The sequence below is a fragment of the Perca flavescens genome, chromosome 24 (assembly GCF_004354835.1).
Source record: "Perca flavescens isolate YP-PL-M2 chromosome 24, PFLA_1.0, whole genome shotgun sequence".
NCBI lineage: Eukaryota > Metazoa > Chordata > Actinopteri > Perciformes > Percidae > Perca > Perca flavescens.
In genome coordinates, this window is record NC_041354.1 from 8736881 (window position 1) to 8759152 (window position 22272).

At 39.6% G+C, this 22272-nt stretch overlaps 1 protein-coding gene and 1 long non-coding RNA gene across 9 annotated transcripts in view; both read left to right on the forward strand.

Moving 5' to 3' along the window:
* LOC114551118 (interleukin-1 receptor accessory protein-like 1) overlaps positions 1 to 8427 on the forward strand; it is a 269852-nt gene extending 261425 nt beyond the window's left edge. For 4 of the 6 annotated variants that reach the window (XM_028572210.1, XM_028572209.1, XM_028572212.1 and 1 more), the window contains 3 exons: positions 2173 to 2343; positions 5052 to 5096; positions 7529 to 8427. In XM_028572210.1, coding sequence (XP_028428011.1) covers positions 2173 to 2343; positions 5052 to 5096; positions 7529 to 8274 — 962 coding nt within the window. In that variant the 3' untranslated portion in view covers positions 8275 to 8427. The remainder of the gene's footprint in view (positions 1 to 2172; positions 2344 to 5051; positions 5097 to 7528) is intronic. The other 2 variants (XM_028572213.1, XM_028572214.1) reach the window with 1 other exon arrangement.
* Positions 8428 to 20380: 11953 nt separating this feature from the next.
* LOC114550951 (uncharacterized) lies at positions 20381 to 21804 on the forward strand. Of its 3 annotated transcripts, none has more exons than XR_003691795.1 (5): positions 20381 to 20694; positions 20861 to 20949; positions 21100 to 21142; positions 21540 to 21646; positions 21757 to 21804. It is a non-coding gene; the product is annotated as an uncharacterized LOC114550951 (long non-coding RNA). The 3 variants fall into 3 exon arrangements; XR_003691796.1 differs by having other exon boundaries at positions 21567 to 21646; XR_003691794.1 differs by having other exon boundaries at positions 21100 to 21646.
* Positions 21805 to 22272: the final 468 nt, after the last annotated feature.

A 22272-nucleotide genomic window follows, 5' to 3' on the forward strand; every position in this document is an offset into this window, starting at 1 on the left:
TAAATATCACGCCCCAATATATTCTCTATTTTGAGGCCTTGCCCCTACAATTTACGACATGGCGAGACGTAATCCGGCTGAGAAGCGGAACTTTTCAGAGGTGGAGATTGAAACCCTGATATCTCCGGTTCATTTGCACTAACGTGTGTACTTTTTGGCAGCCTGAAAACTGTTATTAAAGGCTGTAGAAAGAATGCGGAATGGAAAGAGATCACTGATGCGGTCAACAGTGTTGCCGTAGTAAATCGGACTCCAGCTGAAGTTTAGCCTATTTAATTTATACATCCTTGACGCATTTTCTATAGTCCTAATAGTAATACACAGGCTTATTGCAATCTCTGAGGCCTACATGGTGTACCTATATTTAAATAAACACACGGTAGCGGAGTTTATGCAGTGTCTTTTATTTTACTCGTGTTTGTTTTTCATGAGTCAGAACGAGACAACAGCTGAGGGAGAGCGCGTGTCCTCCGCCCCCCCGTGCTGGACCACCACCTCGACCCTGTCTCCTGACAGCAGAGTTGCTGGGAAAACAAGCCGAAATAACTCTGTCAATGGCAGAAATAAATCGTTCACGACATAGAAATGAAAACCTGAATAATAAATAAAAATGTTGTGCATCGTCATGTTTCCTTTATTGAATATCATTGCCAAACATAACACTATAGGCTACCTTTTAAAAGCGAGGAATAATAATATCCTGTCTCCTTCAGTTGGGGCTGTGCTGGACACTGCTCTCTGGGCATCGGGTCATCTGGCTCCATCGCTACATTTATGGCACCCAGTTTCCCTGCGAGATGTTGTGCAGAACCCCACAGGCTAAAACAATGTTGCAGACTTTTTCTGCCGTGTATAGGGTCCCCCCCCACTGATGCGAGCCATCTGCCCTTAAACAATCCGATGGAGCGCTCCCCCGTGGCACATGTGCGTACTGCACTATTGTACCGGCTCATAGAGGTCTTCTAAAAGAGCCAGATCTGCTATTGCTGATACGTGATCACTGATGACTTCTCCTTCTCCTGTTAAACTGATTATATGCTGCACCGCAAGGCCACACTGACTCAGAAACTTGCGTACACGAGTTCAGACCAGACGTGAGATTTGATCGCAGCCTACGCTCACGTTCAAATTGATAAATGCCGAGCTTTGCGTAGGAATCGGCGTACGCCCGTCGTACGCCTGTTTTAGGTCATACGCACGTTTCATAAATGAGGGCCAGTATGTGGCCAATGTCCAAATTCTTTTGGTCATAGAGTGGTCATGCAATGTCAAAAAAAGAGTCTCCAAGTCAAGGACCAAATCACCCTAATTGATGAAGTTGTTTGGTTGTTCAGTCCGCTTTAAGTTGTTACTGCACGACCTGGAGGCTGTTATCTCCTTCCTGTAGTAGTCAGAAGCTCTGGGATGTCATTTTCTTGTTTTCTATTTACACAACTCATTGTAGTGAAGTGCTCCAGCTTGAGAAGAAACCTTAAAGTCTCCCCTCACTTCTTCACTTTTCGTCTCTTCGCCCTGTCCTTTCAAATCCATCAACAATCATAGCTTTCATGTGGGTGATGGAGCCACGCCGCGCGTCATCCTAGCAGGCAATGTTGGGCATTTAGCTCAGGCTGGAGTATAATTTGTTTTGCCTGCAGTGGGCAAAGTAGCTATCAAGCTAACATTATTCGTCAGTGGGGACGGAGCTGTAATGAAAAGCACTCAGATGGGCAGAAGTGCCCAGAGGTCAGTGTAATGGAGGCGTCCTGTCTCAATGAAATCTCCCAGTGAATGAATAGCTCTCTGTGCACTAGTACAAAAATAGATTGCGAGCATCTGGGGTATCGCAGCGCATAACTTTGCTGACCAAAGCAGGAAACATTATGTCCAAATCATAAAAGATATACACCTTTAATTGGAGCAAAGTAGTTTTGGGAGCTTCCTAATGTGCATACATGAAGTGATGCATGTATTCAAGGGAACAGACTTTATTTCATTTAGTTTGCTGAGACCACAGATTTATTTTCTCTCTCTGCTCCTGCTTTAGCAGAGATTCTAAAACTGAATTAAAGGGTCTGGTTTAAAAGATCTGAGGACACTAAAGACTCTGTGAATAAACCCTGCTGGTGTGCCTTAGGAGCTGTGACATGTCACCCATCTCAGTGTCCGTCTCCCCCCCCCCTCTACCTGCAGATAACAAGGACTACGACGCTTACCTGTCCTACACTAAAGTGGACCCAGACCAGTGGAGCCAGGAGACCCGAGAGGAGGAGCGCTTTGCCCTGGAGATCCTCCCCGACGTTCTGGAGAAGCATTATGGGTATAAACTCTTCATTCCAGACAGGGACTTGATCCCCACAGGAAGTAAGCTCTCTCTCTCACGGCGATGTCAAGTTGTGTCGAATGTTTTGTCGCTTGGTGTTGCTCGTGTTGTCAGTGCCGTGGTGATATGCCTTGTTTGTGGTTCTCTGTGATGCATTTGTGTTGTGGTGTAACTAGACCTGTAAAACCGTCATTGTTTTTAATCTGATCATCATGAAATGAGCTTTTTCTAACCACTGGCTATACTGAAGTGGATCAGTATATAAAAGGTGACATTTAAGGGTTCTTCAGTTTAAATTGTTTTGGCAAAAACAAGAGTGTCATCATTTGGCATTATTTCTTTCATTTCAGTAGTTAATTGAATACAAGCTGCTTGTTAGCAATAATATATTCACTAAATACACATCATATTCCAGCTTATATAAGAAAACAAAGTTGCAATGATGGTAACACAGACATCTCAGCCAGCATGAGAAAAACGGAAGAAACAGTTTGCACTCTTTTTAAGTGTTGCAGTCCTAAAAGCAGTGATTCCCAACCAGAGTTACAGTACTTGTATGTTGTACTTCCACAGTTGCCAGGGAACCATGGAAAGATTGTGGTGTAGCTTAAAAAATATACAAAAAAATACAGTATATCCACATATTAAGTCAGCTGTAACACCTAAACACCATGTGCCGTGATTGAGAGTGCGTGAAAACTTTTAACCTCTGACAAAAAAGGTTGGGAACCGCTGCTAAAAACATCTCCAACCAATGGTTCGACTTGTGGCTATCTAAGGAACCTTTATCTTATAATAATCTGGTTGGGTCTTCAAAGTGTCCCAGTGTTCTTAGCAGCGCCTCTGAAGAACCCCTGAAGTTTAGTTTGGCTTTGTTTTTAATGCTTCCTCCCTGCAGTAGTCGGCATGCTGTGCAGGGAGGCCGTATATTAAGAAACATGGTTGAAGAGTCTCTGATTACACATAATGTTTCATGAATCCGACAAAGAAATAAAACATTGGTAACTAATATACAGTATTATTATCTCCGGACAAAAGTAGTCAGATAGTTTTGAGAGAGAGACTATTTTATAACAGCTCAATTAATCTAAAGTATTTGTGTATAGATTAATAGATAAATCATGCTTGACTGAAAATAACTTTTGAATTTGCTTATGAGTATACCAGTAGTGGAGTAACTAAGTACATTTACACACTGTACTTAAATACATTTGGAGGTACTTGTCCTTTATTTTCTTTTTTATGTAATATAATGTATACTTTATTAATCCCACAAGGGGAAATTACAGTGTACTTGTCCTTTATTTTCTTTTTATGGTACGTTATACTTCTTATACTGAGTTACCTTGCAGCTTGATTAAACAAAACATTTCATCATCTTATAAAATATGGTATTGGCATTGTTGTGGATTAAACTAGCCAGAAGTATTTAAAGTAAGTAAAAAGTGCTCCACCTCCAGTAGATGCAACCTTAAAAAGCTGCCTGCATTTAATGCCTCAGTTATGGTAAGTCAATAATAAAATACCTACAACAACACTCGGAAGAGCCCTTTTATGCAGTTAATACTTAACCAACTGTACTTTTTACTGGAGGGAAGTTTTCATTGCTTTCTAAATACTTCTCCCACCACAGGAGTTAAAAGTACTTACTAGAAAAGGTCTGGACTTTTTATGTACTCCAGTATTTAAAGTGCATTATCTACACAATGTAAAGCCTGTGGGAGGCATCATAGCCGGAATTACATATAAAGCATAATTGGTGGAAAGAGCCAGCCCTATTATTACAGTCCATGTCCTGATCCAGCTCCATACAAACTGTACCTCTGCATGCTGCTCTGTAATGATGTCAGCTGTACAATCAAAAAGCTCTTTATGCATGGATATTAATGCATGTTTTGCCACAGTATATTCCTAATGGAGCATCTCACCGTGCCCCGTGCTTATCTTTGATTAACTCATCACACAGATGAGTTTGATAATATCATTATGTTATTAGCCTCCATTTGAATACTTGCATCTGCCTGTCTTCCCCCACATACCGCCATTACTAATCATGTTCCTCTTCAGTGGCATTGTGCCAAGGTTATAAACCGAATCCCTTGCTGTGATTATGTGCTCGATGCGCGGGGACTGTTGTAATATGGGAAAAATGGCATAAAAATGCAAGGATTGAGAGGAATCTAAAGTGTGTCTGCCGCTATTCTGGCTCGCTGGCACAGCTCACTGGCTTATTGTGTCTATGTGTAAACATTTAGTTCCCATTGGGAATGTATTAGCATCTCAACAGTTGATATAATGAAGCATAATCCATGGCTGTAGATAAACACAGTTTGGCCATTTTGGGTTTCAACATGTGTCAACAATACTTCTCTTGAGCCGCTGATAAGTAACTTGATATTCCACAGTATGCCCGATTATTTTTGACATTTTAAACATCTCACTATTCTAATAGATTTGTTATATATCTTGTGTATTCACTATTTTAATATATTGCAGCAAAGGTACAACCTGGCTGAACTCCTGCCACCAAAATAAAAGGCTTTTCCTCGGCTTTTTTATGCTACATGTCCCATATTAAACTGGAATAAACTGGTTAGCACAATTATCGTTTTACCAGTGGAACACCAGTGGAGAAACACAGTTTATGCCAGAACCATGTCCCCACATTGACAGAACTATTTTTTGTTTTTTTTAAATGCTTTTCTGCAAATCCTTTGATAATACTTTGAATGTAAATATCTATGTTTAGGTTTCACCAATGATCATTTCCAGGATGACACAAGACTACTTAGAGGTACTTTTTTCCCCAGATTTTGAACGCTCACTAATGTAGATTCTCTCATCAAATCAGTAAAATCATTTTGGTGACCCTTTATAATAAGTTTTAATTTGTAAGGGTTTATACGTTGCAACTAAAGGCTTCATACGTGATTAATAGCATAATTGTCTGGTCAATAATAGCATTATTACAGCATTAATTATTTATTAACCATTTACAAAGCCATTAGTTACAACTTATAAAGCCTGCATAGATGTGTGAGGTGCATCAAAACTAATCAAACAGACAGCCAGTCCCAGAAATATATATTTAACATGTTGTAAACTTTATAGCTACAGGTGGTCTCCCCAGTCAGACATCAAATACTTTGACTGCTTTCCACCTGGAATCATGATGCCTCAAAACTGAAAATGAAATTCAGGTGTAAGCACAACTTATAGAAAGACAGTCAGTCTTGATAGTCTTGGGACTTAAGGGGGGAGACTCTGATGATCTTTTAGTCTGTTGTATGGTGGCTGAGGAGAGTTGTAACTAAAATGTCACAACCTCTGATCTTCCTCTGAGTTGTAGCTGTTGCTGGAAGAAATCCTAGTTACTGGTTGTGCCAGCAACTAAATTTGAGGAAATATCTGCTATGGGGAAGTTGGAAGTCAAGATTTCCCTGCTGGTAATTTACAACCTCATTGCAAGTCAGTGGGTTACTTGTCAAAACCGGTAATTCCGGTAATTCCCTTTAGAGCAAGCATATGCCCACAAAATTTTTAATTTACGGACATAAATGCCAGTCTAGCTTCGTAGAATAGGGAATGAACTCTAAATGCAACTTTACATTTCCAAAGTGTTTTATACCTCATGTGTTTGTTAGATGATAAGTGTGCTGAATACCAAAGTAATACTAATATATGTAGTTCATTCTGTTCTGTCCAACATGTACTGATTAGTTGTCACAATGGGCTTTTCCCTTTTTTTTAATTGAGAGAAACTATATAGCGCAGCAGGCTAACAGTGATTTTCTGCCTCATGTAATTTAGCGTTGATTTTGTTTTTATGTAGACAGGAATCAATTATTACACATGCACTACTTTGATTGCAAAGCTTGTGAGGTCTCTGAAAGGAGGAAGTTAATCCATAAAGCTATAAAGTGTTACCAGACAGCACCCCAAGAGGGCAGATTTACTTTCAGTTTAATCAATTCAAAACATAAAATGAAACTACGCCTCATTAGCTAATTATATAGTATCCATTTAGCCATTCCCATTGGTTTTATTCATGATAAGATAAAAGAAAAACTTGTTTTCGCCTGATTGCTTGAACCTAAACTGAATAAACTCAAACCCTACTGGGGAGTTTTAGCTCTGGGGACACATTGTGACGAATTACCGCATAAGGACCAATTACCAAACAGCAAAGAGATTGACTTGTTATGTCGAAGTAAACTTACTCTAATCTGGTCTCTCTCATCGTGAAGCCTCAGGCAGAGTGTGACATGAAAGAAGGAGTTCATTCTGAGACATGGAGAGGAGGACAGAGAGGAGATGAACACCACCAAGAGGGTCGTAAACTTAGATTGGGAAGTGAAGCCCAGTTAATCCTGTCTACCTGCTGTTGAGGAGTCACTGTGTACTTGTCCATGCCAAGAAAGGCTAAAATCTGGCATTAGCTGTACACACACACACACACACACACACACACACACACACACACACACACACACACACACACACACACACACACACACACCCCTCCTCCTCCTCCTTCTCCTGACACCAGGGACAGGCCTGGAGAAACACTTAAATCAGATTCATTATTACGCAAGCAGCTGAGCTGCTCATTAGGGACGTGAACACACACTTATTTTATCGTCAGGTGTTAAGATGTAGGTTCACGTACTGTAGGTATCCTGCTTGGCTTGAGTGTTTTATGTTTATTGTCATTTTATAGTAGAACCAAGTGATCCCCTTCCTGTTGTTTTTCTCTATGATTCTGTACATCTTATTATTAAATGCTGCAAAGGCTTTCGCTTTTTTTTGTCTTTTATTTTATGGATCAATATCCTCATGCCAGGCCGTGGAATCACTTAGTCTTACTGTAGATTTGAGACATCACCAGATGTTTGTTTTAAACAACTTCATTCTTCAATATTTCTTTAAAAATTAGACTTTTTCGTTTAGCGTTAGTTGGATTTGGAACTTTGATGAAAGAAAGAGAGCAGTTTGGAAAGCAGTCGCTACGAGGCCAAGAGAGTTCCTCAAATAGCCGGTGTGATATGTTTATTTGTATTTTCATCAAACATAATCTCTGTGTACTTTCATGTACATTTAAAGTGATCTAAAATAAATACAGTATGCAAGCAAGTAAAAAAAAGGTCATGAAAGTATATATGCTTTTCATTTGTACTGCTATTCATACAAAGTTATCTATCTTTTCATCTTTGTCTGTGTATTCAGCCTACATCGAGGACGTAGCACGCTGTGTGGATCAGAGCAAGCGCCTCATCATCGTCATGACACCCAGCTACGTGGTGCGGAGGGGGTGGAGCATCTTTGAGCTGGAGACGAGGCTGCGCAACATGCTGGTGACCGGCGAGATCAAAGTCATCCTGATCGAGTGCGCCGAGCTGCGCGGCATCATGAACTACCAGGAAGTGGAGGCCCTCAAACACACCATCAAGATGCTGACAGTCATCAAGTGGCGCGGGCCGTCCAGCAACAAGCTCAACTCCAAGTTCTGGAAGCAGCTGCTCTACGAGATGCCCTTCAAGCGCATGGAGCCCCTGAGCATCTCTCACGAGCAGGTGCTGGACGTCAGCGAGCAAGGCCCCTTCGGTGAGCTCCAGACCGTCTCGGCCATCTCCATGGCGGCAGCCACCTCCACCGCCATGGCGACGGCACACCCGGACTTGCGCTCCACCTTCCACAACTCTTGCCACACCCAGATGAGGCAGAAACATTATTACCGTAGCTACGACTACGACCTGCCGCCCGGCGGTACGCTCCCGCCACTCCCACCGCTCTCCACGCTCTCCACGCTAGGCAGCCAGCACACCTACTGCAACATCCCCATGACGCTCATCAACGGACAGCGGCCGCAGTCCAAGTCGCCGCGCCAGCAAAGTCTGGAGGAGGCCCACGGCAACAACGCCATGCTGCCTCTGCTGCCCAGAGAGACCAGTATATCCAGCGTCATCTGGTGACAGAGACGGCGCCGAGCGGGATAGACTGTGGATCTATATGATGTCCGTCGCAGGGAGGACTCACCACTGGCACTTGGACCCTGAATGCACCGGAGCCAGATGGACCTGAATGGCACTGAAGTACTTGCTGCTGTTGAATTTGCACCAGGAAACATCGGGGGGGAGGCAGGAAGGAAGGACACACTAGACACATTGGGGATGGAGGTGGTGGCAGATGTTTTTGTTTTGGTCCAATAAGAGCTTTTATTGACACTGAACAACAACAAAAAGAAACAAGGAGAAGTTTTCTATGCCTGTATAAACACTCACCTAACACAAGCCAACACCTATGATCATTTACCTAGAAAGTCAAGGAATACAGGGTCCTGTACATACGGTTTTTCTAATTCTTTGTAGCATCAGTGTTTGGGACTTGTTTCTTCTTATGTTTTATCATCAGTTGGGACTCTTTTTTTTTTTTTTTTTTTTTTTTTTTTTTCTGTTTCAGTTTGTACAAAAGTGAAGCAATGGCCTGTGAGATGTTTTGGATAAACCGTTGTTACCTTTATCTTAATTTGTTGGCTGGTGCAGTAGTAAAGCTTTGGGATTTTTCCGGGAAGGCAGGGTTAAAGCTGCAGCCTTCGGGAGATGAGAATGATTTGGTTTTGGATTTCCAGGAGTTTCAGCTCCATTGGCTGCTGTAAAAGGTTAAGAATCTGGACTCAACCTGAATATGCAAAACATGGAGTCCAGAGAGCAGGGAAAGGATGGGTTTCATAAATCGATCATATTCGAATGCTTTCGGAAAAGTCATATCTGTGAAATGGGATATGAATAATTTGGTGCTAGGCTTCACAAATCTGTTTCTCTCACGATAACATTTACTTAAAAAAAAAACAAAAAAAACAGCCTTGCTATTTACCTTAACAGATGATTATATCACCGAAAAAGTAATTATGTGTATTATTTTATGAAAAAAGAAAAAGTCTATTTTTGTAACTGAGGGATATTTGCTTTGAGATGTTATACCTATAAAATTTCTGATGGAATGAATTGGGGAAACATAATAAAAAAGAACAATGTTTTGTTATGTGGAACTGCACAGCTCACAAAAATCAATAGGTCATTCACTATATGTCTTACCCTTATATTGCAAGAGAAAAAAAGTTTGTTTTTCATCATTAAAAAGAGGAGTTTTGACATTTCATACAAACCATGGATTGCAGCTCAGCAGGCTTTATGTTTGTTGATTTCACAGGCATCGCAGCGATTCACAGTTGATTTAACAAGGACGGAGCTGCGCTTTCGATGATGTCAGTACAGATTGAGGAGAGGAAAACCATGACATCCAGCGTCACCTGAAGCATTTATTCTACCTGGTTTCCTCTGACGGACCAAACAAGGCTGTCCAGGGCTAAACAAGTATCTCTGTTATTCATTTCCTCTTAAATGACAGCTCTGTTATTTGTTTGCCATTCCCCTTGTCGGCGGAAATGATTTGTCAGTTGAGTTGTGCTCTTCGATAAATAAAGTAGGGCTTTCACATCTTGGTTCTGAACACTCTAAGTCGGCACTGCTGTTGTGACGGGACCTAGGAATACAACGACCACAGTGAGTCCATAATGAGTCTCAAACACCTTTAAACAGTCGCTGACTTGATGATAAAGTTATTAATGTTTAGTTATTAATATTAAAAATTAACATTTTAATGGATGTAATCAATTATATTTTTGACCTACTGACCAGTAATCATCATGGGGCATATTCTCCTCAACACCAGTAGCCTTTTAGAATGAAACCCTTCCAAATAAGATGTAATAAATGCTTAAGAGAGACAAGAATGTATTTTAAAATGCTAATTAAATCTTGGAGTATATGTAACTATACTATAGAAATGCTACTTAGAGCCAGTTAGACCAAAGCGAACTACAGTGAACTATTCTCATTCAAAAAATTGTCCTTTTATTCCTCTGAGGAAAGCTTCCTTCATGACCGGTACTATTTCATCAAATCACATGAAATGAGCTATTCTCACATATCCACTCAGACCTGTGAAGGCGGCCCGTGTACTTACTCCTGCAGCTGTGCCATATTATTTGTTTTTCAATAAACTAACCTCATACTAAAATACCTGCAGCATCTCATAACGTAGAGATGTTTCATTTAGTGCCATAAAATATGCAAAGTGATGAACTCGTAAACAATAAATGAAACATGGTTGTTTTTTCCCCTTTATCTTCTTGCAATCTCCAGTTGTTGCTTTTTAATTTTACTTTTACAAAATATTTCAGAACAGGCCTGTGTTGTTGTTTTTTAAGTTTGAACGTGTTTGCTTTATGCTGAAAAATTTGCATTTTGGAGGAACGGTCGAGATCTTTCAATCAACCAATAGTTTGTTAGAGCCAGGCCTGTTTTTATCTACCTAAATCAGACCTTTCCCCCTATGAAAAGTAAGATATGCATTATGTTCAAGAGCACCATTTCTAAATAGAGGAGTTTGTTGTGCTCTATGACATAGCATTGTGTAAATATAATCAAAACAATAACGTGATTAAGATGAAGACAATCGAGCCATATTCATGAAACCAATGGTCATTATTCACAAGGCCTCTCAAAGTAGTAATACTAATCCTGACTGGAGGTGAACACGTAGAATCGATGAGATTTTGACAGGAGTTTGGCGTCGGGGCTCCTGCTTTGGGAAGCTGTGGGAATATATTATTTTATAAGTGGGCCAATACACATTTTTGTTTCATGATGAATTGAACATTTCTGGTGATGTGGCTTTGATGATAAAGATGATGATGATGATGATGATGATGATGATGATGATGAATAACAATGACAATATATAGCACAGAATTATTCCAGGCACTTTCACGACTCTTGAGACGTCTCTCCTGTTTCTGATTTATTTTCTATTATGTATCTGCAATGTTCATTAAAAGAGATACTGTTATTATTATTAATAAAACCACATTTACGGTAATGTGATTTCCGTGTGTGTGTGTGTGTGTGTGTGTGTGTGTGTAAAGAATACAGTTGTTGCCTGGATTATGTTCACTGGCAGCATTTTATTTATTTTACAGTGTAGGAAGTGCAACATCAAGAGCAGGGTTCGCATACCGACTCCTACATGTCGTTACTCACAACTAGAATTTAAAAGAAACACATGTAGGAGGTTCAAGAGGCAGATACAAATATCTGTCACTTCTAATGCAGTATTTAGACAGGCAGACAGCCAGGCACACACAGGTAGATGTGCCCGGCCTTCAGAGGTGCATCCCACGGGACAATGCTTCTTAAAGTGAATGGCATTTGCTTTCCAACATGGTCGCTTGCCTTCTCTACATGTCTTGTTTCAAGATTGAGCTTGAGCTGTCCCCTCAGGCTGAGCCATCACTTCGTCTCTATTCTTCTAACATCAGCACAGATAAATACTGCCTGCCCCATACACACACACATACACACTCGCACACGCATTGACCTCAGAGATTGATCAATAAACCACCCACAGCACTTTTCAAAAGCTAGGAAAGAGTCTCTGTGTGTGTGTGTGTGTGTGTGTGTGTGTGTAGAGAGAGAGTGAAAGAACTATATTTGTTTGCAGAAAACGCCACCCGGCTCACTTTTGTTTATGGAGCAGTGGCATAGATTGCTGACGATGCCCCGATCCCATTTTCCTGGCGGGGAGCCGCTGCAGCCCCAACCGCCATAACTCTGCCATCTCCTGTAAAACCTTGAAACAACAATCAATATGTCTCCTTCCAGTCAGAGACTGTATCAGCCCGGCCTCATTTTAGAATAAAATAGACTAAATCAGGAGAGTCAGTGCATTGAGAAACATGTCCTGATTGTTGTTTGACCTTAGTGCACTTTTGGCTTCAATCACACAAACAGCTGGTACAGACTGACTCCCAGAGCAGGAAATGGATTTATTGTAAAAGATGCAGGCCGCATTTTATGATCATGCAAATTGTGAATACATTTTACACTTCTAATTTTGACTCAGACTGTATTGGTCATTACCAATAAACGATACCTGATATATGTGAGGACTTTAACCTGTCAACATGTTTCTAGAATACAACTAAACATGAAAAGACTCAGCTGCATGTGTCTATTGGCTATTTCGGTGGACGTTTAGTCCAATGGAGACTACAGGCAAGTTTGCTTAGTAAAACTGACACATTTAATGTCTATAAGAAAACCGGATCCTTTTACTTCCAACGTGCTTCAAGGCAAATTAACAATCCTTTACTTTGTGTCTCCTTTGCCTAGGAGGCTCTGCCCATAGTGTAGCCATTTACTTATTTTGCTGTGATCAAAGCAACGACATTAGAGAGAAAAGAAAAAACAAAGGCACAAGGGGTGTTTCTTAAAATACTGCCAGAATGAAAAAAATAAATAAAAAATTGATCATTAAAAAAAAGAAAATACTGCCATACAGTTTTAATTAGCCTAACCATGCTCTTCTTAAATCATCATCAGCTTTTGATTTCAGCCAAATTAGAAAACACCAATATTACCGGTGACAGTAGCTGATGTGTCCCTATATGTTCTTGAAATGTTAAACAATGTGCCTACCAGCACCTCTAAAGCTCACTGATTAACACTTTATATTGAATCTGTTTAATTCCTACAAATAGTAAAGTGTAAAAAGTCGAGTTGCTGTTTTACGGGGTCTAATGTTCAGGATTATTTCTTGGCCAGATGCAGTGACTTTGAGCCTCCACTAGTTTCCTGGCAACCTCACAAACTGTGCACGGCCAAGAAAAAGTCTAGCACATTATCCCCAGTAGAACCACAACTTGACACTTTGGTTTGGCACTTAGAATTTCCCAAGATGTCCAACTATTCATTTCAGTAAAAGTAAACTATAGCAACAAAACATGAGACCTGGATTTCATGTCTTCTGTGCAAATAAAGGATGTACTATACTGAACATTACTTCTGTAAATCTTAGCTTACAGTAACTGAAAGCAGAATCACTAGTATAATCAGAGTGATGTATTGTGTGGTGAAGCCAAAGACAATGTTCCACACTATGTACCCATAACTTTGGTGGGATGCATAAGGATTGATACTTGAATGTAATATTTTTCTCTCACAGACCAGTGGAGTGAACCTCTCCAGAATGAAGCAGCGTTATAAAGAAAGCTCAATCTTTTCCCTTAGGTGAAAGAAGCCAAACTAGATGAGTCAGACTGCTGTTCCCCTATAGTTGAGCAGCTGCATTCTGCTGCGTCAGTCCTCGTACTGATCCAGTGAAAGCATGATGTTCTCTATAGCCATCTTGTTTTTCTACCATGGCTGTAACATAAAGCTACATTTTATTCATCTGTGCCCATGTGAACATAGAAAGCTGCCAGATGTTTTCATAAGAGCCGACATGTTGCCATATGGTGTGTGTGTGTGTGTGTGTGTGTGTGTGTGTGTGTGTGTGTGTGTGTGTGTGTGTGTGTGTGTGTGTGTGTGTGTGTGTGTGTGTGTGTGTGTGTGTGTAAAGGGGAGTTTCTAAGCTTCAACACTTTTCCCCCAAATTAAATCATTTTCACTTCATTACAGTGTCACAGCATAATAAGCACCCCAAACAAAAGTGTGTGACATGGGGTTAAAAGTAGAGACAGTCGCTGCAGTGAGAGCAGATCAGGCTACGAGCTTACATGCACAGATGTTTTGTTTCCTCCTCTGCCTACACACACACACACACACACATATACTAGTGAAGAGTATTACTCACTCTGGCAGGTATACCATGCCTCTCCATGTCCCACAGGGCCTTGTTACTTGGAGCTTTGTGCTCTGTGCCCTGTGTGACATTTCTTCCACTTGAAGAACCAGGCCAATTGTCTGTGCATGAATACGTGGCTGTGTGTGTGTGTGTCTGTGTGTGTCTGTGTGTCTGTGTGTCTGTGTGTAAACTGAAAGCATTTGGAGAGTGGATGCAGGCAGCTGTTAACCCAGTTTCGGAGTAATTCTGAACTCACCATGGTTGAGCACGGCATAATTGCCTGTGCATGCGGTGTGTGTGGAAGATGCAAGTCATGGATCACTGATCACTTACCAAGCCCTTCAATTTACTGTTACTTCCTGCAAGAGCGGCTCCATCTTTAATTATTTATTATTTTACAATAGTATCGATGTCTGTGTGGTGAGGTTGGATATTGATTTGACTGTGGATACAGCTGGCTCATCAAAGGACTTCAACTTCACTGCTGTTTTCATGTCCTAATTCGAGAATCAGAAATGGCTAGTTTTCTTTAAAAAATAAAATAAATGAGTCAGTGTCTGTCCTCCAATTAAAATATAAAGAGTGAAAACTGAACTCCTCAGGAAATTTAAAGTGAAACGCTGTCATCTGCTGGACATACTTCACCATACACCTCAGCTGACTCAGTCCCTTGCAAGGCATGCTGGGAGGGTAGAACACAATTTGAGCCATTATGGTCAAAGTATGGTGATGGGTAGATCATTTAGTCACAATAAAAATCACACACATCTTCTCTCAATTGTTCCAGTTGTAATCTTTTTGCCATCTAAATGCTATAATTGTGATGAATGGAGGTCTGGGCATTTTTCTTAATGCAGTGCACTGCCATTAGATACACTTTATATCATTTGGCTTTTCTAAATAACAGACCTAGCACAGAGTGAATATATGATATGAAGGATATGCTATGTTATGCTGTAGGCTATATCAAATTATTAACAGTGCTAATTGCACTTTGTATCCACAACTAAAGTCAAACACACCTCTCATCTTTGTATATTTGGGAATATGAGGCTAAACATGATTTATTCTAATCTGTTGGGACAGTGACCACAGCATTTCTGGCTCAGCTCATGGTATTTTTTTATATTTTACAGGTAAGGTTTGACTATACCAAATTTGGAAATCTGCCCACTTGACAACTTGGACTTTAAATACTTTCAGTAAGCCATCCCACCATGCTATATTACCTGATAATACTTATTTGTATACCTCTATTTTTCTGGAGGTATCACTCTTAGTGTAATGAGATGCTTAATGGTGCATTTGTTTGATTTAATGTGAAATAAAAAATTAAAAATTGACAGGGAGTGGTCACGCAAGGTGTTTTTGTAGAGAACCTTTTCGGATGTTTGAACAACACCTCTGGCTCCTTTCGGGTTTTTTGTGGATTATTGGGTCAAAAATCTTACCAGGTAAGCACCTGCACCTGAACTTGAAACGTTATTATCCTAATAACACAACATGTTCTCTGGCCTGTTACATTTACTTGACATGCTGAAAGTAGCCTGTATATATATATATATATGTATGTATAGCGTGTTTACCACGTTAAAAGACGCGCTTCCCTAATTATGCCATGTGTAGACGTCGTTCCGTTTGCGTAGCCTAGTTACAGCTGTAACAGCAAATAAACTGTGGTTATGTGCTGACTAAATCGGTTTTAACTTTCCTTTTAAGGTTCAGCTGCTTAGCAGTGGTTTAATATACCTATTTTACAGTCACCTTACATAGTAATATAACGTTGAAACAGTTGAATTGAAAAACATTCCGAGTTATAATATCTAAATGTAGGCAGACATTTTTATTGTTCAATTAAGACCCACTATTAATTAGTTTAGCGTAGTTAATATAGGTTGTTTGTGTGTCACTGCTATAGGCTAAGCAATTATTAACAAATTCTAATAACGTTTATTTTATTGACAGGTATATATAGGCCTGATGGAAGCATTATAACTACTAGTAATGGTCAGACATTTTCTGGCATCCTTTTATTGATGATGACCAATCCATTATAATACATCACATGTTAATTACAGTGTGAGAACTATCATGGCAGGGAATCATGTGGAGAAAATTGTGGGGGGAAAAAACAAACACAATTTCTCAAAAATCACAATTTCAAAAAAGCAGTGATTGCATTTGAGACTTAATAGGCTTTCAATACAGTTGTACTTCAATTGTCTTTTGAATCCAGTATCATGTGTGAGAGAGTGGTGCCAGTGTAGGAAGTCCACATTTGTGGGAAGTATGAGTTGGCTTTACATAAAATCAGCCTGTAATCTGAGATGTTGTGTTGAAGCCCACTGGCTGTGTTATTTGTGTATGAGATCCTGTGTTATTTGTGTATGAGATCCTGTGTTGTTTGAGATCCTGTGTTTGTGTATGATATCCTGTGTTGTTTGTGTATGAGATCCTGTGTTGTTTGTGTATGATATCCTGTGTTGTTTGTGTATGAGATCCTGTGTTATTTGTGTATGAGATCCTGTGTTGTTTGTGTATGAGATCCTGTGTTGTTTGTGTATGAGATCCTGCACCAAAAGGAAACTGCAGTAATCTGAGACAAGTTTAGCAGGTGTTAGATTCAGTAGCAAAGAGGGAAAAAAGCTGTTAATGCAAATGCTTAGAAGATTGCATTGCTAATACTCAAAGCTAAACTTAAATGTCTATTGCTGCCTAGAAAGGAGGCATCCACAGGAAAGAAAAGCCCTAAGAGAACAAGCTCTGAAGCTGTACTCAGCATTTGCTCATTGTCATAAGCAGCAAAATTGGTAACTTTTAGACTTTGAAACCTGACTTTTAACAATGCAGAAATAGTTGCCTTGAGGGAAGATTGAAGAGCTTGCAGTGAATAAGTCCAAAAATGTCAAGTGGTCATTTGACCATCTAAATGTTGTGTATTTAAGTGGAATTGTCAATATGAAATAATTAGTGCAGAAATAGCTAGTTAATTGACCGAACATTAACCAACAACAATTTTGTTTTGGAATGTTGTTTGGACTTAATGGTATTTTAAAGATGCCTCTCTGACCTCTTGGAAACTGTTTTGGGTGGCTTTAATTGACGACTACATAAGCTATTAGGAAGCTTTCCAATCCATCACAACAGGTTAGCTGTCACATAATGTTGTATCAATTATATCATTTTAAAATGTGGAAAGAAATGTGTGCAAGTCACTAGAATCACTGTAGAAGCAGAGACAGTATGGTGGTTAAGCACAGCGTATCATGTTATAATCCCATCCAGTATTAGATCTTTAAATGACATAAAACATCTTCAAGTTAAGACAAAGATGGGAAATAAGTGTGCATCGTGGGAGATGATTCAGCATGAAATGTTTAATTCACATTATGAACACAGCGTGTCCTGTTGCCTCAAGAGGGATAATCAGCAGTTTTATTTCATGTGGTTTAATTCAGGCTGGTATTTCCCAGGTAACAGCGTTTCCCAACACCTGGGAGCAGGAGGAAGAAGAGAAACGGGTCAGCGCCGGCTCCTGACAATATAAATGAAACAAAGGCATCAAGCGAATCCTCGCTGAGCCGAGATGTATTTACTGAAGCTGTCAGGACAGAGAGCGGAGCCCAAAACCACGGTGTGTTACTATGTAGCCTGTCTAGCAGCTGTTTAATTGACACTCTTAACTTTTTTTGTAGGTGTCAGATTGGTGATGGAGAGAGTGTGTATGTCTGTATATGTGTGTGCTGCTTGTGTTTAGCTATAGTAGTATTATTATAATAATAATATTATTATTATTATTATTATTATTAAGTACTTTTGAGCAAGTCGGTTTAGAGCTGTGAAAAACTATCCCTACTTGCAAAGTGTTTAAGGGCAATAGTTGACGCATGATGCAATGTTTGTCGATTATTTTCCTCGATTAATCGATTGGTTGTTTGGTCTGTAAAATGTCAGAAAATGGTGAAGTAGTCGATCAGTGTTTTCCAAAGCCCAAGACAACGTCCTCAAATCTCTTTTGTCCACAATTCAAAGATATTCAGTTTACTGTCAAAGAGGAGTGAAGAAACTAGAACACATTTACATTTAAGAAGCTGGAATCAGAGAATTCTGACCTTTTTTCCATAAAAAATGACTCAAACCGATGACTCGATTATCAACATAGCTGCCGAGTAGTAGTCGTCTTCGCAGCTCTAATCCTGGCTGAGGTCTGTCAGTGTTTGGACAGATGTATGTACGGTATATTACCCTTTTCTTATGTGTTTGTTGTTAAGTGATGCTCTTATTGAGACTGTATGCTATTCCCACATTGCTGAGCAATGTGATTTCTAGAGTCTCATTTTGTCTTACTAAAAAACTAAACAATTTCTTTATCTCTTATTGTCTCTAAATGTAGCACTTGAAGCAATTCAGCATATTTGATCAATTTGATGTACTTACATGATTCTTGCAATTTTTGGGTTGTATGCACATGGCTGAATGCAGTTATTGTAAGTTGTTTTGGATAGAAGCATCAGCTAAATAATTGTAATGTAATGAGTTGTGTCTCTGTAGAATCAGTAGGGGATTTCTTCACACTGTTGAAAAGCTCTAACTCTGAATGGCCTTAAATGACAGTTGCGACTTGCAAGCATTAGGACTGAATTATGCCAGGAAGTAAACATGGTGTCACAGTCTTTTATTATTAAGGTCATCATGGTCCTCAGTGTCCTTAGAAAAAACATCATGACGTGCAGCAGCACTGTTTCATCCTGCAGAAGTCATGATGTGAAGGTGATGCTCTGATCAGTGAAAGCTGACAGTAAATTCTTTAAATTAAAAAGAAAAATATAGACCGATATGAAAATACATGATTATGCACCCATCATTCAGTCCCAAACGTCTTCATTTATTTTGGACTCTACCTTTTATAAAACAGTGAGCATGTGTTCATCTGCTGCTTTTCCAAGTCACAAGTCTAAAGAGGACTCCTGCCTTAATACAAACACAGCCACATTATAAAGAATGGATGGAGCAGTAACCATAGCTGTAGTCATAGTATAGTATGTCCAAAAAAAGTGATAAAAAAGTCATAGTATAGTATGTCTAAAAAGTGATAAAAAGTTGTAGTAAAGTACGTCAAAAAAGTCATAAAAAAGCTATGGTATAGTACATGTCAAAAAAGCATTAGTATACATGTCAAAAAAAGTGATAAAAAGCCATAATATAGTACGTTGAAAAAAGGCATAAAAAGCCATAGTATAGTAGGCCTATGTCGATAGGGGTTAAGACACTGGTAACCAGGATTTCTCCAACTGTCGTCACTATGGCACATTTCACAAAATCCAGACCCTTTTGTTACTGTGATGAGCTGAATGAGTGAGACATTTTAATAAAACACACTGAATCAAATATGACTTTTTTTCCTCAGTAGAATTAGGGAAATCTAGACTGATAGCCCAAAAATGCTACCAAATAAATAAAAGCAAACCTTATTTGAAAAAACACATACATTGAATTAATACAAAAAATGCATATATTAATTGATAAATAAAATAATATACAAAGAAAAGGCTTGAATAAATACTGAAATATTCAAATGCATCTATGAATGAATACAAAAATACATGACTGCATTTCTTGCATTTATATACATGCAAATAAAGAATAAAATAAATGTTATATAGACATAAGTGTATGTATAAATGTATAAATGTAGAAGTACAGTACTAAAACTAAAAATGTAAAATACCAAAAAAACTAATGCTGATTTAAGCATTCATACATTCATCTTCCAATGAATAACTAACACTTTTATGCATGTATTCATTTTCACTTATGTGTTTTCAGCATTCATTTCAGTATTGATGAAGTCATTTTTTGTCTTCCATATTTAAGAAGTGTTTAACTTCTTTTATATACATCCAACAAGTTGTAGGCTACGTACAGGACTGTAGCGGGTGACATGGGAGCAAAGAACCACCAGCAGAATGTAATGTAATAATGATAGACAAGAAACAAATAAGTCTGCAAGTAATCACTCACAACTGCAGCTGCAGCAATGGATAACTAGAGTAATAGAGTAGTGGGTCAAGCCTGAAATGTATTTGTGCTCCTAACTTCTACAGGTTGAGAGGACAACTAAAAGCATCCTGTGCTTTGCTCAGTGAGATTAACAGATTTTTGTGAATTATGAGGTCCAGCACCCGAAGCTAGGGTTGCTCAATGTGTTTACCTTAGCCTATATGTAATTTGAAAGAAACTCGTATTTGTAACCTATACTGTTTATCAAAAACATATTATCAAACTATAGCGTATAGCCTATTACCAGACTTATGATTTTATATTATATAGCTAAGTTTTTGTATTGTTGTTTGCCCGTTCCCTCTTTTGGTAAGCCTTGGTAAATGATCAAGATCGATGATGATAAATGAGATGTGGCACTATCCACTCGCCGTAGGCCGGATACACAAACAAACACACGGTTCCTGTGTCCCGTTGCTAACTTACAGCTAGCTTATGCTAACGTCAGTACAGTTGGTACTTTGGCTGTTTGGGGCGAACAAACAAACGACCCTGCGGTCACATTCACCGGAATGATGCTAGGAGAAAAGTATGGATCGCCTTGAGAGGGAATATGGCGTTTTATATTGGTTTTGTTTGTGTTTCTGCAAATAGACGGTTGCAGGTGGACTGGTGTTTACATGGTCTGTGGAGCTGAAAGTCTGCAGGTTTGTCTTTGCCATTGAATTCATGAACATTTCCACATTGCAGTGCTAATACAATAATATAAATGTAACTATACATTACATAACAGTTGATTATCGTTGTATGCTTTTTACTTTGACTGTCAGCTGTGTCGCGACTGCAGTGCTTCTATTTGTCTCATACCTGCAGCTATGCAGCCTCAGTGGATGCCATCTGGAAGAAGAAGAACTTTCTCCAGACGAGCTGAAGGGACATCTTCTCTGAGCTGAAGCTCTGAGGTAGGACCATAGACTGTATATATTAATATTAACAGTCTATGAGTAGGACATGCTTTCTCTCAGGAGTAACAGCTGCTGATCCTGCCTCTCACCTGTAGGAAGTTCTATTCACTTAAACCTATCTTTCCCTTCATTGTTGTCTTTTTTTAGAGGCAGGAATGAGCCTCCCCTACCGCTGAGCTCAAGATGAGTGGTGGGTTTGATCTGCATCCGGCTGTTGGCCGTCTACATGCACACTCAATGCTCACTAGTATTGTTAAATACCCCCATGGGTTGTCAAGAGTGTTGTAATGGTATCCAACTGTGACTATGGCTGACAATAGTTAATGTTTTCATTATCCTTTCAAGTTATGATTAATTGTTTAACTTAATTGTCACTTAAGTAGTTGATTAATTGGTGAGTCATCTTAGCTTCAAATGTGCCTTTTTAGAGACATAAATCACACATAATCTTTGGGTTTTTTTCTGTCACCGCACATCGTCACACATCATCATTAATGCCAGCAGTCACATTTATACTTGGAATAATAAATGCAAAAAATGTCACTGTCCCTTCTTTGTGTTGTTTACGTATTTGCCTCTGTGCCTAGATATACATGCATTTCTCCTTAAACCAGATTTCTATGGGGCTTTGGGAAGCTCCGATGTCGTTATTTTGCTCCATGGCTTCCCCACCTCCAGCTTCGACTGGAACAAGGTACCCACTGCACACGCTCTGTAGCTAATCAACACTCCTAAACACCACTGGAAAAATGTAGGGCCTTTAGGTGAACAAGCCAGAGACCAAATGTGTATTTTTCCATACAGATCTGAGAGCCACCCACTCAGCGCTTCCATCGAGTCATTGCACTGGACACAAAATCTTGTGTCAGTTTAAGTGTCTTTTATTTTATAGATTAATTTAGTAAAATGTTTCCAAGGTTTCCTGCTTGGTGCTCTGTTATTTCACTTACCCATAACTCATTTTCTCCTGTGCCTGACCATCCCAGCGGCCCCACAGGTACTCCATCTTCGAGCAGGCCAGTGTGGTGGAGGCCCTGGTGGCTCACTTGGGTCTGAGCAACCAGCGAGTGACTCTGGTGTCCCATGACTATGGAGACACTGTGGCCCTGGGGCTGCTCTTCAGGTATGTGCATGATGAATTGCTGACTGCCCTTCCCTCTCTGTTATTTATTTTTTACTCCTCATGCACCCAAACCAGGACTGACCAAAACCGTACAGGACACCTCATCATTAACAGCCTGTGTCTTTCTAATGGAGGTGCAGTCTGTTGTCTTTGGTCATGTGTATATATATTAATATTATTATTTTTTACACAACTAG